Raw genomic sequence first — 16265 nt, 5'->3', positions numbered from 1 at the left:
CCTGTGTTCAGTTTTCTTTTTCTTACTGTATGAAACCTTCACTCTGATTCACACAACACACACTTGAGTTATTGAAATACCTTAAAAGCGGTGGTGCAGTGTAGCTAACTACCTTAATTTAAGTACTGTGGTTAAGTACAAATTTGTAGATTTTCTTTTCATGCTACTTCATACTTCTGCATTTCAGAGGGAAGTATTGTACTTTTTACTTCACTAGATGTATTTGACAGCTTTAGTGACTTCACTAGTTTAAGATTTTTTTTATACAGATCATATAAATAGCTTCTAAAATATGACACATTGTTATGAATTAAACTGCTGTACTCAAAAATATACAAGTAGTGCTGAAATAATTAGTTGATTGACAGAAAATTAATGGCAACTACATAATGAGTTGTTAGTCTTTATATAGATAGAGATATTAGGTAAATAAAATATTTACTAACCAAACAATCACTCAAATCCATTACTTAAGAAAATAATCACGATATTATATTACTCTGAGGTCCTCTGGCAGAGGTCTTTTGTCTGTTCCAGAGGCTGGTCTGAAAACTAAAGGGGACTTAACGTTGTCAGGGCCCCGAGGCTCTGGAACAATCTGCCCAAGGAAATCACGTCGGCTGAATCAGTAATTTCTTTTAAGTCCCTTCTTGAAATATATTTTTATCGAAGAGCCTTTCCTGATATTACTTGAGTTTTAAGTGCATTTAGACTGTCTTTGAATTCCTCAGTGTTTTATCAGTTCTTTTAAAAGTTGTTTTCATGTCTTGTCTGACATGTCAAGCACTTTTTAACTCTGCTTTAAAAGCGCTTTTTAAATAAATATATTATTATTTATCTATAAGGGAAATTATTTGTTGCGGTCCAGTGTAAAATACTTTAAAAATGAGCTCAACAGTATAAACCTGCTTTTACATGAATGTAAGTGATAGGCTAATAATCTAACGATACAATATATAATAATGTAGCAGTCACAGGAGACATTTTTATGCTTTTAGTACTTTAAATACTTTAAATACATTTTCCTGATTATGCTTACATCCTTTTACTGAAGTAACATTTTCAATGCAGGTCTGTTTTGGGAACACTTTTTTTCACACTGTGGTATTAATACTTCGACTTAAGTAAAGGATCTGAATATTTCCTCCATCACTGTTAAAAGATTCAGTGTGTAAGATTTAGGCGGATATAGTGGCATCTACTGGTCAGGATTGCAGATTGCAACCAGCTGAAACTTCTTCCGGTTAGAATTCCTTCAGTGTTCATTGTTCAGGAGGTTTTTACTGGGAGCCAAACTATCCGCAGAGGTCTCCTCCCCTTCAAAACAAACAGACCAGGTGATTAAAAATGATAAATGCATTGAATAAAGCAGTTTCACATTTAAAAAACAAAAAACAAAATCAGTGTTTTTCAAATGCTCCTATCGCAGAGGGGCTGCTAACTACAATGGCCAATGTAAAAACAAAAATGGCCCTATCTAGACCCAGTCTTTGATTTGTCCGTTCTGGGCTACTGTAGAAACATGGCAGTGCAACATGGTGATCTCTGTGGATGTGGACCTTCTCCTTATGTTGATATAAACAGCTCATTCTAACGAAGACAGAAAGGAAGAAAGAAAGAAAACAAACTCATTGTATTTAATTTCTGCCAGTATACCCTTGTAAATCCTTCAAACTGTACCTTTAAAAGAAATGTAGATGAGAAAAGTAATTAGTTTGGGTAAGTTGGAGGGATATGCCCCCCTTAACAACAAAGTGAATTTACTGTAAAATTAAAACATATTTGGATATGAGTTTAGTATGTGCACGATGGTGATGCATGAACTGACGCAGTGTTGGGAGAAATAAATTGGTAGAGTATGTAATTTTGTGGTAATAGCACAAAATAAAGATCTTGTAGAGAGGCAAAAAAGCGCTAACCTTAGCTAAAACAAACCAAAGTTCCAACCCTCCAACCCTTGTAGCCTTTGCTTCATTTAAGGGTGTTTGTAATACAGCTAAAGACATAGATCACAGCAAAAAAAACAACAACCTCATAACTGTTCTGTTGGAATAAATCTCAACAAGGCAGCAATAGAGATGAAATGTCACAATTCACTACTGGAGCAAAGCCTTTCAATACCTGTGCTGAGATTAGATTTGGCGCCATCAAGTGGTCAGGAGAGGAATTAAGAGCATCATTTTTACTTTCTTTTTTTTTGCTGAGTATCAGCTGATGCATGGGTCATAATGGTGTTGAAACAAACTGTTCACAGATTCAGTTTGTAATTTATCATGAATTATAATTGTTTAATTAAATTAATTAAATGTGTCAGTGGAGCTCTCATTTTGAGGAAGGGAGAAATCCAGATGGAATCCCTGGCTGGTCAGTAAATCAGCCAGCAGATTAAAATTATAAGGCCATATGCATATTCAATAGGCCTATTTCACTGAGTTAGATATCCTGCAGTTTATATTTGGCTGCCTCAAACATCTAAAAATGTATTTATCTGTTTGGGAAAATTAAATTCAGCCTTACAAGTAAAATTTGTTATTCTCAGCCATTTTTTCTTTCTGTTTATGTAACAGGCTAAATTTTGTGTTTATTTCGGTCAAGTCTGACTTTTTTTTTGGTATGTGGGTCAGGTATGTTTGTTAATCTGTTTGTAAATGTCTTTTTTTTTTTTTTAGATAAAAATTAAATATAATATGAAAAAGCCTTACAACTAAAATGGCTCCAGAAGGTGTTCTTCTGCAGCGAAATTGACATGCCATGGCTTATTTGAAAATAGAAATAATTAAAATAAAACACTACATGAAAAACAAATAAGTCATAGAACACAAAATCAGTTTTGTGAGTTAAATTCAGAGAGTTAAATTGTGTAAAAGTGGTATTATAGTAATATTTAAAAACATTTAGGGTGTATGGCACAGCTCCGGGAATCTTGTGTGTGTCTGATGAGTTTGATTGATAAAGCTGCTCCTGATTTATATATACATACTTCTAGTATTAAATCAGTCTAACAAACTATTTCCAAATAAAATTTTTGCTGTCACTGTCTTTTCCGTTCTGTCTGAATGGAAATCAGCTATGCTATGTACAAAAAATGGACTTAAACTTCATGCTGTGGACAAACTTACAACACAGTTGTTTATTTTTTTACTGACTTGACTTTTACTTACTTGACTTTATTTTGTTTTGTTTTTTTATTCAGAGGAAAATGTGTAGAGTCACAGTTAAGGTCCCTTCCAAGGTCAACATACATGTATCTACATTAAACTAGCAGAGTTTGTATTAACATGTTAATACATGTTAATACAAACAGATAAATTGATATACACAACAAGACAAACAGGGAAGAAAAAAAAATGTGTGCATGATGCAAGTTTGAAGTCAGATTGTAAATTATTTTCTTTATTGTCTCATCTCACTGGGGCATCAGTATGATATTAAGGTTTGACTCAAGCATAGGGCAGGGCTCCTATATATTTTAAAAAACTCTAGATCTTCCTGATGAATATCTTATTTTTTTCTAATTAAGAGTACTAACTAAGAGTACTCATAATCCCTCTTATCCATTGTATAAATGAGGGAGGCTTTGTTGATTTCCAGTTGAGTAGGATGATACCACATATTCTGTAATCTGTCCAATCACTAACAGTTTTATTGCTGCATTATTAAAATGATTCAACTTGTTTCAAAAAAACACAGGCAGCAAAGCAAAAGAAAGTCACATTTGTGAATCCGTGTACAAAGTCTCAGTCTCAGGTCAGTCCCTGTCAGTATTTAAAAAGCACCAAAAAATATAACACAAAACTGGTTTTAGGTGAGGTTTACTCTCATTTATTTTCTTGTAAATTACCTGTTTATTGTGTTTGTAATTACTTGGGTTCATATTACTTTTCATATTCGTATGTGACTTTTTTGTTTAGTGATAATGACTTAATTTTGTATTCAAAATTGCAGTTTTAGTTTTGTCTGATTGCTTTCATAAAAACTATGGGAGACCCATGATAAGCATTTTAGAGTTTCAGCCTCCTTCCATATTCTATTACCTATATTGTTTTTGTTAATGTTCTTTTTTCATGTGTTTTTAAAGAAATCTGAAATCTCAAGTTATTTTTTGTCTTTTCCCATAAAGGTCAATATTCTCCTCTTTGTGTGAGAACATGATTGTACTTGGAGCAAGAACAGGTCACATGATTAAGCTCTGACCAGAACTAATAGCTTTTCTTTATGAAATGCGGCAGAGAGGCTGCTGACAGTCATGTGTGCATGTGCTGCACATTTTCAGCTGTCTGCTCTGTTTTCACTTTTCATTCCTGTATAAGATTTAAGTACATTCTCATGACACAATCGAACCAGTTACAGGCCTGACGGAGTGATGAGCAGTGAAAAACTTTACATGAGTAGTCATTTGAGTGTTTTCATCTTTAATCCTCTAAAATATGTTATTGTACCATGCAGTGTCTGCCTCGCTGTACATGTACATATAGTGCATGTCACCTGGTAGTGTGAGTGTTTCACCCAGAGTATACAGACAATAAATAATTGGGGGAATGTCACGGTGCTGTCCTGTTTTGGTGCCTTGGGTGGAGACCACAGCATCAACTGGATAACAATATAAGAAATGAAATGCAGACCCCATTCGAGGATTTATAAAATCCCTTGGGAATTGGAGCTGGAGTGACATTAAAACTTAGCTTTCCCTGTCAGGCAAGTTTTACTGACACACCTCACCAAGGCAAATCCCTCTCATTCAATCTGATGATGCAGAGCAGTGATTCTTAATTTGTGGCCCGTGGGCCCAAGCTGGCCCTCAATAGAGTGCTGGGTGGCCTGCCGACCATTTTCTAATTCACACTGGAAAATAAATTCAGATTCTTTTCTGAACTTTAAAGGTAAAAAAGGCATGAGAGTGCATTATTATTATTAATATTAAAGGATAAAGATCAATACATGCTGCTCTTGTGCAGAAAGAAAACATCCTTCCATCCAGAGGTGGTCTCAGGATACAAACCTCAATAAGAAAATATGTAGGTCACAACAAACTCACATACATGTAAGGAAACTAAATTCATAAAGAAGGTAAAATTGGATCTGGTGAAATGTAATTTCAAAGCAAAATCTGCCCTAAAGAGGCATACAAATGATCTGAGGTGAATTATGAGGGGACATGTCCTTTAAGATGACTCACTGTCACCTTGACAAAGGCAGCTCCGAGATGTGTCCTCAGGTCACTCAATCAGGGCCATCTTAGGCTGTTTGACAGGTTAAGAAAGTCTAATGTTGATATAAATTAACCTCTTCATGCCAGGTTAATGCATGGTGGAAACAACATACAACACATGCTGCTGTATGGTTGTGTAGGATGGATGTGTGCTGGATATTGACACTGTTATCGTCCTTTGTGATAGTCTCTATATTAAGCTTGTTTATTTGTTGTCGTGTTTTTAAATTACAGAGTAAAACACAGTGTTTATGGTCGATTTTACTATCTATTTGATACCTAATAATTAATACGCCAGCATGTAGTGACTACTAGCGTTTCAACTGCAGTCATGCACTTGCAGCAGAACATACCACAATACAAACACTATCAAACTACTCATATGATATATTGTGGTATTATACACTGATGTGGCATATGATCACTGTAAAATTACTATCAAATGATAATGATTGCTAAATTATATTTTACAATGCGATAAACAACAACGGTTGGATATTTAAAGCTTATTTGCGTCGAGCACCCCCGTGTCCACACCAATGGACTCTTCCGAGATGGTTGGTCACGTGACTTTTTCCGTTTCGCCATTTTCCTCTTCTACACCGGTGTTCTTGCTGGCAGCTACGTTGTCGCCCCCTCTCAGTGTTTTAACCTGTCTAAAGCCGACGGTGGGAAAAAAGGGGAGAGCCTAAGAAAAGAAGCTAGACTGCCTTGTCGCTGTATCGCCCCGAGAAAAGTGCGAGAATGTCTGAGGAGAGCCCCGAGTACTCGCCTTTCTTCGCTGTGATGGGAGCCTCTGCGGCCATGGTCTTCAGCGGTAACTACACCAGCTCCTTCATCTGACATCAATGTCTTTTACCGTTAACTGTTATAACGCTAATTACCACCTAGCTTAGCCAAACGTTAAATCCGTGTGACGGTATTAGAAATGACAACATCGAGGCTGTGTTTAGAGAAGCGGTGTTGGGTGTTAGCTGAGTCGGTCACGGCTCACACACCTGCCAGGGATGCGAGGCGAAGGCGGGGGGAGGTTTCCACCGACATCAAGCTGCTGACCACTAACTCCTCGCCCTGCTAACACTGTGGCTAGCTTACCTCCTGTATCAGCCTGGTTATATCATATCAAGCTGTGATGCTGTCTAGCTGCTGGTTGGTGACGCAGACCCTCACTGAGGTGGCAGCTGTCTCGTTCAGGGCCGTCTTTAATCTGTCATAATGAAGTTATTTTGCAGCACAGGAAGGTCCAGATCGTCATGTACTGCAGGATAAATATGATTCTTGTTGGGATTAGATCCAGCCATGTTTTTCTTTGGTTGTGATGCGTTGCATTACAAGAGGGCCAGCATCACGGCCTAAACGTCAATGTGGGACATTAAAGGGAAAATCCATCCATTCATTCATGTTGAGCATGCACTCAAAGCGGGAGGCGGGGTACACCCAATCTGTCACAGAGGAAATCACGGAAAATACATTGTGCTCTTGCAATTATTTTTTGGCAGTGCTACAGTCAATCAGGTGATGTCAATTCCTACAGACAGCTGTCTCCATAATGTGGATATTATTGATGGTTTTTCAATGACATCGTGATGTGGCACGTTGTGGAGTGTGTTCACTGAGTGGAGTGACAGCTGGCTCATATTTTTTGGGATGATAGTACATCTAGAAAGGCACAGATGGAACTTTTTGTGTCTTGCTGCAATTACAATACTTAAACCCAGGCTATGTACCAATCCAGTACCAGTGCTCTCGCTGTACTACATTCTAAATCTGTATACCACACTGCTTGAAACTTGCATTTATTATTATGTAATATAAGGCCATGGATTGCTGTGGCCCGTTGAATTAATGTTATAGAAACACTACATTTTATTATAACATTGAAAATAAATGTCACATACTGGCCAACACCCAATTGGTTTAGTGCATCTGTAAGTAAAAAGGAACAGGGTGTAGAATTTAGTGGCATCCAGCGGAGAGGAATACCAATTGCGACGAGCTGAAACTTCTCCCATGTACAATGCATGAACTCCCAGTTAGGATTCCTTCAGTGTCCCTTGCTCAGGAAGTTTTTACCAGGAGCAAAATAACCGCAGAGGTCTCTTCCTCTTTGAAACAAATGGACCCAGTGATTTTTAACCAGTAAAAAAACGTGACGCAAAAATGTGAATGGCTGTACCTAGAGCCAGTTTTTGGGTTGCCTGTTCTGGGCTACTGTAGAAACATGGCCAACTCTATGGACAAGGACCCGCTCCCTATACTGTTCTTATTCTAAAGTAACAGAAACACAACAATGCTTATTTTCTGGTGACTATAAACTAATGAAAACATACTTATTATATTTAATTCCCTTGTTGCCAGTATATCCTTCATAATCCTACACACTGGACCTTTAAATCTAAATTATTTGTAGGTCTTAAAACCTCTTATTACATTTGTCAGAGGTGTCTCTTTCTTAGTGCATGCATACCTGCTAAAAATCACCCACATGTTGGGACTGTCCTGCACAAACTCTGACCTGCTTGAACTGTTGTGGTTCATTCATTTAGGTCGTGCAATTGTAATAACATACAGAATGGATGTAGGTAAAAAAAAAAAGTTCTTCTTAGTAATTGTTAAAGCTGTAACCTGTTTTTCTTGCATTGTCATTTTGACACTAAAAGAAAACACTATTACTCTTGTATAGCACAGCACAGCTCTACTATATTTCCCTCACACCTTGACAACAGTATAATTTGGGCTTTACAGCTTTGAATTAGAAAATACTATGCCCCTCAGTAAAATCTCCATGGGTGCTGTTACAGTGTCATAACATTTGTTTGACTGCTCACAATGGAGTCGGTTCAGGATTTCTCTGAGGTGACAGTTGTATGAAGCGGAAACAGTGATGCAATGTTTACAAAAGGAGATAGCAAAGCTGATACTTAGTAAACACTCCAGGCAATTCAAGCAACATAGGCGACATCTGTGTTAGACTCAAGACCCACTGGACATGTGACGTCCTTCCTTATTCATTATCAATGGGATGCAAATGTACTGCCTTTTTAAGGCACAATGGCAAAGCGAGCAGTGCAGAATCAGCCCACCATGTATTGGCAATGGGAGGGGTCAAAAGTTAGTTTCTACTTCTATGCAAAACAGAACTGCAGAAAATATATGTGGATCAGAAAATCATCATTGAATTTTGTGGTATTCTTCTTTTGTATGGCCTTTCCCTCCCTGAATATAAAGAAAAGAGCTGCTTGGTGCAGAGCTGTTAAAATTGTTGGAGAAAATGCCGGGTTGCTTATTCACACAATACTTTCTAACAATTGCTTGTAGTCGATAAGTACATAGCCTTCAGAAGTGTCAACACACCCACATCAGCAAGTGAGAAGTGGTGGAGTAAGTGTGTGATGTATTTATTCATTTGCTCTAGCCGGTCTCCATGATAAGCAGGTAACTGCCGAAAAGCAGTTCCAAATGACAGCCAAATAAAAATTGCAAAACACCAGGCACTGGTAAAAAAAAAAATAAATTTTGGTTCTGATTTTCCAGGTGGCTGGGCAATATATCAATATTATATCAATACTGTGTTAGGAGATGAGATATCATCTTAGACTTTGGATGTCACATTTTTGTAAGTGTTGTCTTTTCCTGGTTTTAAAGGTTGCATTACAGTAAAGCGATGTAATTGTCTGAACTTACCTTTACTCACTTTGTCATTCTGTTCACATAACGGATTATTATTTATCAAAAATCTCAGTGTGAAAATATTTTATGAAAGCACCGATGGTTAACCCTGCATGGTTGTTGCAATATTGATTTTGAGGCATTTGGTTGAAATATATAGTGACATTTGGTGTATTCATATCACCATCAGCATTCGCCCCCAATTTTATTTTATTTTATTTTTTATTTTTGAAGCTGGACCAATTATTCGGAGCTTTGTTAGAGTATACCATTGACTTATTCAGTGTTTTTTAGTCTCGGAGCGCAGTGCGTAGTCTTGGGACACATGGAGCAGCAGAGTACCTGGCGCGATGAAATTGAAACTTAACTGTTCGTTAATTCATATGGAAAAAAAGAACGCTCTATTTCATAGAACAGCAATGCTCTCATGTTAGTGCTGTCTGTCACTTTTCCAACCTACTCTAGATGAAACCAGCTGCATTCACATGGAAACAGTGCACTCCGTGGTCCAGCTCTGAGTCTAACCTGTTTATCAGCAACAGGAACTTTGCTTTGCTGTAGTAGCTGCTCCTCTAATCCATAGATCTGATCTGATCAACACTGATTGATCCAACCACAATCTGATCGACTAATCTATTCTTGACTGAAACTCAACAAACAGGTGCTGAAGAAAAAAAAAGTTTCAATTCTGCTGTGTTCACGGACCCACATAAATACAGGTTCCATAAACTGTATTAAGTGAATTGTGAACAGCAAAGTTTTGTGAAATAAGTATGTAAGCTGTCTTGACTCTGTCCCATCACAGATCAGAGATTCGACTCCTTGAAATTGAAATAATACCAATTGATAACCAACCCAAGTGATGTTGGTTGCTTGGTGAAAGAAGGATAATATGAGACAAGTGATTTACTGGCCGACATACAACTGGCTGCCTAATATAGTTCAATCAACACCTCTCTGATGAAATGAAAACTGAACTATAGTCCTCTAATTGTTTATTTGTTCACATAATTAAAACATGGTAATAGACATACGATAATAGAGCTCATAGGAAAAAGGAAGAGGCTGATACAAAGTCCTCTCCTATACAAAACTATTCAGTTGCGTTTCATTAAAAACATCACACAACAAGAAAACTAAATTAAGAGCAGATAACATGAACATAAAAAAGAAAACAGACTCAAAAACAAAAAATAAGAGAAAAAAGAAAAGCTTGATGTCAAGAATAATCTGTTACTGTAGATTATTTTAGATTGTGCAAGTATACTGAACAAACCATAACTGGCAACATGCATCCAATGATGTGCAGTGTAAATTACAAATATGTGACAAGCAGTTATCAGTGAAACATGGGATGAAAGCAGAGCAGAAAGGAAACCTACCAATTGTGACATTAGTCATGAAAATAGTCACAAAATAAAGTATTGAAGTGGGCGAGGTTGTTTAGCAATGCTCCATAGTACAACAGTTAATTACTTACTAAAATGAGATGGTTTGTAAGGGAACTTTAAAAATAGATGCACTAGTGTGATTTTTCAAGGACGCCTCTTTTTTTTTTTTCTTTTTTTTTTGATATATCATTTTAATTTCTCAGTTATTTATGGCTGGGCGGGAGAAAACTGGCAATCGAACATCTTCTACTGTTTGTTTGTTACCTGCACATCGGGTCCCTACACAGTGTCTCAGATCTAATATGTTGAAAGAGAGAATTGAAATCGATCGACTGGATCACTTGTTCTCACTCAGTTCCATCCAAATCCATATCTTGTCTGGTTTGAGTTGCTTTTGTCAGGAATTGTTTTTTTAAAGAAGAATTAACACTGATTGATCTGAACATGAATTAACAGGAACTCTCTCCTTTCTTACGTAGCATTAGGAGCAGCGTATGGCACAGCAAAGAGCGGCACAGGCATCGCCGCCATGTCTGTGATGCGGCCAGAGCTCATCATGAAGTCCATCATCCCCGTGGTCATGGCGGGTATCATCGCCATCTACGGGCTGGTGGTGGCTGTGCTGATAGCAAACAACATCTCTGAGAGAGTCTCCCTCTACAAGTAAGATGGACCTTTGACACAGAACAGTTTCAGTCATTTTTACAGTGTATATTATTTCTGCACGTTTTTTTGTGTGTGTGTGTGTGTGTGTGTGTGTGTGTGTGTGTATGTAAATTGTGCCATATAATTTCATACAGTAACTTCTGCATAGTGGAACATACACATAACCCCTTGCATCTGAAAAAGACACACTTTTTAAAATAGTCCTAAAGTTATTTTTTCATTGCTACTAATTCTGGTCACCCAATAAATTTTTGGCCTTTTATTTTTCTTGATGAACTCCAAAGAAAAACATCTGGGCCTTTAGCTCGCTGAAAGTCTAATTTCCTACTGGGCAGGCAGTGAACAGTTAACCAGTCAAAACTTGTTGCTGGTGCAGTTTTATATGGGGGTTTGGTGAACGCAGTGAGACTCAACCATACAGTCTGTGTGGGCTGGAGAACCTGTTTATCAGAGGGTTTGGCACTTTTAATGACCCTTTCACATATGTATGTAGCAGCCTTGATAGGCCAAGTTACATCTGGGAGAAGACTTAAGCCAGTTTTTAAATACACATTTGATTCACTGTTAATATTGTTGATGTTTGTTTTTCACATTTTGCCTTTACATTAAATGGATACTTTACAATTTTCAACCAGGTCTGTGTCACTGCTGTGTGGGGAGCATGTGCAGATGTTAAGGCGCCCTCTGTGCCACTAGCTTCCAAAGCTCCCCCACCCATCTGCCAGCCAAAAATCAGCAGATGACATGAAACGCATAACTGAGGACGCAAAATTACATATTTCACATAATCCAGCAGATTTTTCCTCATGACACGGGCAGGGAGTTCCTGTTGTTGTTGGCACGGGGGTCGCCCTCACGCCACTCATCTGCACACACTCCCCACAACACAGTGACACAGCTGGTTGAAAATTGTCAAAGTATCCCTTTGAGGGAAGGGGGGGGGGGAAGAGCGCAAGAGTATAATGAACAATGCAGTTACATGTAATGTGTGTTAACCACAAGGTCTTCAGATCCTTTTTGTTTATATAAAAACTAATATTACTCATTTTAAACTGATGCTGTTTACTTTTAACAAAATTGATTGCTTTATAGTGCTTGTAAAGTTTACATCAGTGAAACAACAGTTATCTTGTCTTAAAGGATAACTTAGGTATTTTTCAACCTGGGCCCTATTTCCCCATGTGTATGTGTGCGTATGATTCATAGGTACAACTTGTTCTAAAATTGGTTCAGTATTGAGGGAGGCGGATGCAACCTGGAGCCACGAAACGAGCTAAAACGGTAACAGGGGCAAATGCGTCCCGTATAAGTTCGCGTATTAAAAGTGCTTTTTTTTTTTGCCACTGACCGGTTCTGATCGCCAGTGCTATCTCTGTAAATAGCATTCTAGCCTTTCCCTTACCTCTGGGCTGTGTGATATCACGAGCTTTGCTCCACTGTGTCTGTAGCTCTCTCTGCTCATGGGACAGCCGTTTTCTTGAGGAAGAGGTGTTTCGGGATTGGATGTCTTCTCTTCTTCGGCTGGCAGTAGTCATCTTGGGAGAAGTGAGCACTGCAGACCAGATGGTCTGCAAGGCGCAGTGTCTGGACCAGAGTGTTAGTATCCATTTGTAGCACAACTAGCCACAACTTCAGCATCTCGCCATCCGACAAAGGTAGCCTATGAAAGCTGTACGGGGTGTTGCGCCACATCCTGTTCTTGCGTTCAGGAAAAAGGGCCGTTTATTTGAGTACTCCAAAACCTCCGGTAACACTCCAGGGGGTAGCACGTAAAAGACTCTGTCCCAAACTCTGACTCTTCTAGCATAACACACACTTCATACACACATACTCACTTACAGTACCCAGCGGGGCAGCCCTCCCCTCTCTGCTCCAACACTGACTCCACTCATACCACACTCACCACTGCCCCAGGGTCGCTACAATATGCTATTTACAGAGATAACACTGGCGATCTGAACCAGTCAGTGGCGAAAAAAAGCACTTTTAATGCGCAAACTTATACGGGACGCATTTGCCCCCGTTACCGTTTTAGCTTGTTTTGCGGCTCCTGGCTGCATCCGCCTCCCTCAATACTGAACCAATTTTAGAACGAGTTGTACCCATGAATCATACGCACACATACACATGGGGAAATAGAGCCCAGGTTGAAAAATACCGAAGTTATCCTTTAAGGTTATTTTTGAGCAGGGACGAAATGGTTATCGGCGTCACAGTAAAACACGATAAAATTCCAATGGTTCATCTCAGATTTCAGTTGTCATTAAAAGGTTGTGTTGTTTGATTACTGCGCTTTGAAAGACTTACAGTAATCAAAGTTAGCAACAGTCTCCAAGATGCAAGTACAGCATGCAACGTGGGTATTTTTGGTCAAAGAAAACATGGCGTAAGGCAATGGAGATATTTCAGCCTCATTGTTTACAGAGTGGACATGCAGCAATCAACCCAGTAATGCTACTGGTCCCCTGTCCTTATCTACAGTAACACAGACACGCAAGCAAGCATTTCAAAGACATGCTGCTTATACACCAATTTAAAATGAAACTTGGTGAAATGATTTCTGGGGGTGTATCAGTACAGATCATTTTCAGCACATTTTAACAATGCTGCATTAATACTAATAATGATAATTTTAAGCAGTATAATGATATACAATTTTCATATGGTTTCATCTCTAGTTGTGAGAAGGATTTGGTGAGATTATTCAGATTGGATCCCTCAAATGTCTGCATGGTTTAGCGAGTACAGTGCAATAAGGAGCTGTAGTGAATGATGGAGCTGTGGAGGACTGTTGGCCTCCACCCACACCACCTTCTCCTGGAAGAGCATGAGGGAGAGATGAATAAATTACACTTCGACCGCAGTATTTTAAAATGTAAACAAAGTTTTTGACATTTACTGACTCATGGTCCCACTCACGCTAACTGCTATGATCTACAAACTGATACTCAAGTGTGGTTTTATGTGATGGGTGGGGTTAGTGAGTCATCCCAAACCACATTTTATTGGATACATTTAGGTATACATTCCAGAGTTTTGGATGAATTGTTATAAATATTTCAACTTTTACAAGATGAGCGATGACACATATATACTTTATTATTTAATGTATCAAACAGTATTACTTTGTGCAATGACGATACTCTATCCTTGGTTTCTCTGTATCAGGAGTTTCCTGCATCTCGGTGCTGGTCTGAGTGTGGGCTTGAGCGGTCTGGCGGCTGGGTTCGCCATTGGCATCGTGGGCGACGCCGGCGTGAGAGGCACCGCCCAGCAGCCCCGGCTTTTCGTGGGCATGATCTTGATTCTGATCTTCGCTGAGGTGCTGGGGCTTTACGGCCTCATCGTGGCCCTCATCCTATCTACAAAATAAGTGTACGCATCAAACACCATCTCATTCATTCCACATCAAAGCAGCAAGAACAAATAGGAGATTTTCACCTACTTCCATTACACCCCGTGGGTCTGACAGGATGGGATGGCAACAGAAACATGTTGGCGGTTGACTTGACAGCTGTGTCCTCAGTAGATGTGATCTATCCATATTGTTTAAAGCCATCCAGTTGTGTCAGGTCTTGTGAGTACTGAACGGGCATGAAGACGTATTGGTTGTTGTGGGATGATGTGTGGACAGTCTGCTTGACTTGTTGTCTGATCTTAACCTGTACAGTGATCCAGAGTCCCTCCACCCCCTGTAAATGTAGTAACCAGTCTGTGCTGTGAGTGTGAGTATCAACGTTTATCCCTCTGCCCATTCCCCTCCTTTGACTTTTGTTTACCGTTGGTGGTTTTGTCATTTCCGTTATGAGACTGCTGAAGAAACATGCACACTAGTATTTTTATTTATACATGTTCTTTTCGGGTACCATGTTTGAAACACAGTCGTGAAGAGCTGTCTATACATATTTTTTTTCACTATTTATGGAAAGTTATGAAGATTTTGACTTTATGAAGCTGTCTAAATGGAATACTGTTACTGATACTGAATACTGTTTATTGAATACCCTATATACATAAAAATATATAAATTATCTGTGTATAGTTAGTTAGATTAATTGCACTGTGGGTTCTTGTTCAAAGTGCTTGGAATTCCTCTGGATGTAGTGTGAATTATTAATGGAGGATGTCCACATGTTGACATGGAGTTGACAGTGTGTGTGCGCGTGTGTGTGAATGACCTGAGTGCATAATGTGTGTGCAAGTCTTTATGTTTAATATGACATTCTCAAAACACTAGTATTGTTTACCTGTAGTGCTGCTGTCTTGATTTTTTTGTTTGTTTTGTTTAAAGTGAGAGCTCACTGTTCAGCCATGCCTGTCAGATTTCCAAATAAAACTCAACCTCCTCCAGAACATCACTGTCGAGCCTTTTCTTTTCTTAAATGTCTGATATTAATCGGATGACTGAACTTACATTACCAATGTCATTTAGACTTTTGTATTGTACATTTCTGTACTAATTGGTCAGTTACACTGATAGAAGTAAAATGAGGATCACAAATGTTATCACAATTCATCCTGATGTGCACATTACAGTATGTTGATGAACTACATGTAAGAGTGACGAATACAACTGCTTGCTTTATCATCAGTTAAAACCGTAAAGCTCGAAATTTTAAAGTTTGATTTAAAAAGGATGCATATTTGATTTGGGGTGTATGAGTATATTCGGTACTTTTTCCTTTTCTAGTTGCCAAGCTGTGTGCGACTGTTAGGAGCGCCTGTAAGCACCACAACACCCTCAGTGATGCCTTTTGATTGATAAATGCCACTGATTATATGAGCAAAGTCATTCATTTTCTCTTTAACTTGGACTCATGCAGTCCATATTATTCCCCACTCCTTACATCAATTCCAAAAAATAGGATTGGGAGTGGACTTAGTCCATTTCAATCAATCAAGTACTGCGGGAGCCTGATCTCCAGGGATCTTGTTCAGCACAAACTCCGAAAAACGAAATCTGAGTGATTTTTTTTTTTTTTTTTTTTTTAAATACACATATTCTGCTGCTGAAAAAAGGCAGTGTCAACATTTAGGAAGAAATCCAATCCAGGGAAGCAGCTCTGACCCACCATGTGTCCAGTGGCACCCCCAGAAATTCTCCATAGGTGTGGTCAGATGGGGCCACTGAAAATCTTGGGGTAGTGCACCAAAACCAAAAGCAGCAATTGTATCAGGGTGGCTGTGGCCAACATTTGGTGGTGCTACTGCTTGTGTTCACCATGTAATACACCAAAAATGAAAGGGCCGAATTAATAAGACTGGAAGCACTAGAAAAAGGGGTGTAAATATAGACAGTGCAGGCAGTGTGGTTGCACTGTGGCCCCGTT

At 38.8% G+C, this 16265-nt stretch overlaps 1 protein-coding gene across 1 annotated transcript; it reads left to right on the top strand.

Moving 5' to 3' along the window:
* Positions 1 to 5795: 5795 nt before the first annotated feature.
* On the top strand, positions 5796 to 15288 carry atp6v0ca (ATPase H+ transporting V0 subunit ca). The gene is made up of 3 exons (XM_033645736.2): positions 5796 to 6026; positions 10749 to 10932; positions 14104 to 15288. Exons 1-3 carry the CDS (start codon positions 5954 to 5956, stop codon positions 14306 to 14308), a joined length of 462 nt encoding a protein of 153 aa, XP_033501627.1. The 5' UTR covers positions 5796 to 5953; the 3' UTR covers positions 14309 to 15288.
* The last annotated feature ends 977 nt before the right edge of the window (positions 15289 to 16265 follow it).

The sequence above is a fragment of the Epinephelus lanceolatus genome, chromosome 18 (assembly GCF_041903045.1).
Source record: "Epinephelus lanceolatus isolate andai-2023 chromosome 18, ASM4190304v1, whole genome shotgun sequence".
Lineage (NCBI taxonomy): Eukaryota > Metazoa > Chordata > Actinopteri > Perciformes > Serranidae > Epinephelus > Epinephelus lanceolatus.
The sequence above is the reverse complement of the archived record's forward strand: the minus strand, read 5'-3'. Positions and strand labels throughout refer to the sequence as shown.

Coding starts and splice junctions, on each gene's coding strand:
- atp6v0ca (XM_033645736.2), top strand. CDS start 5,954: ATGTCTGAGGAGAGCCCCGAGTACTCGCCTTTCTTCGCTGTGATGGGA. Junction 6,027..10,748: donor TGCGGCCATGGTCTTCAGCG/GTAACTACACCA, acceptor TTTCTTACGTAG/CATTAGGAGCAGCGTATGGC. Junction 10,933..14,103: donor GAGAGAGTCTCCCTCTACAA/GTAAGATGGACC, acceptor TCTCTGTATCAG/GAGTTTCCTGCATCTCGGTG.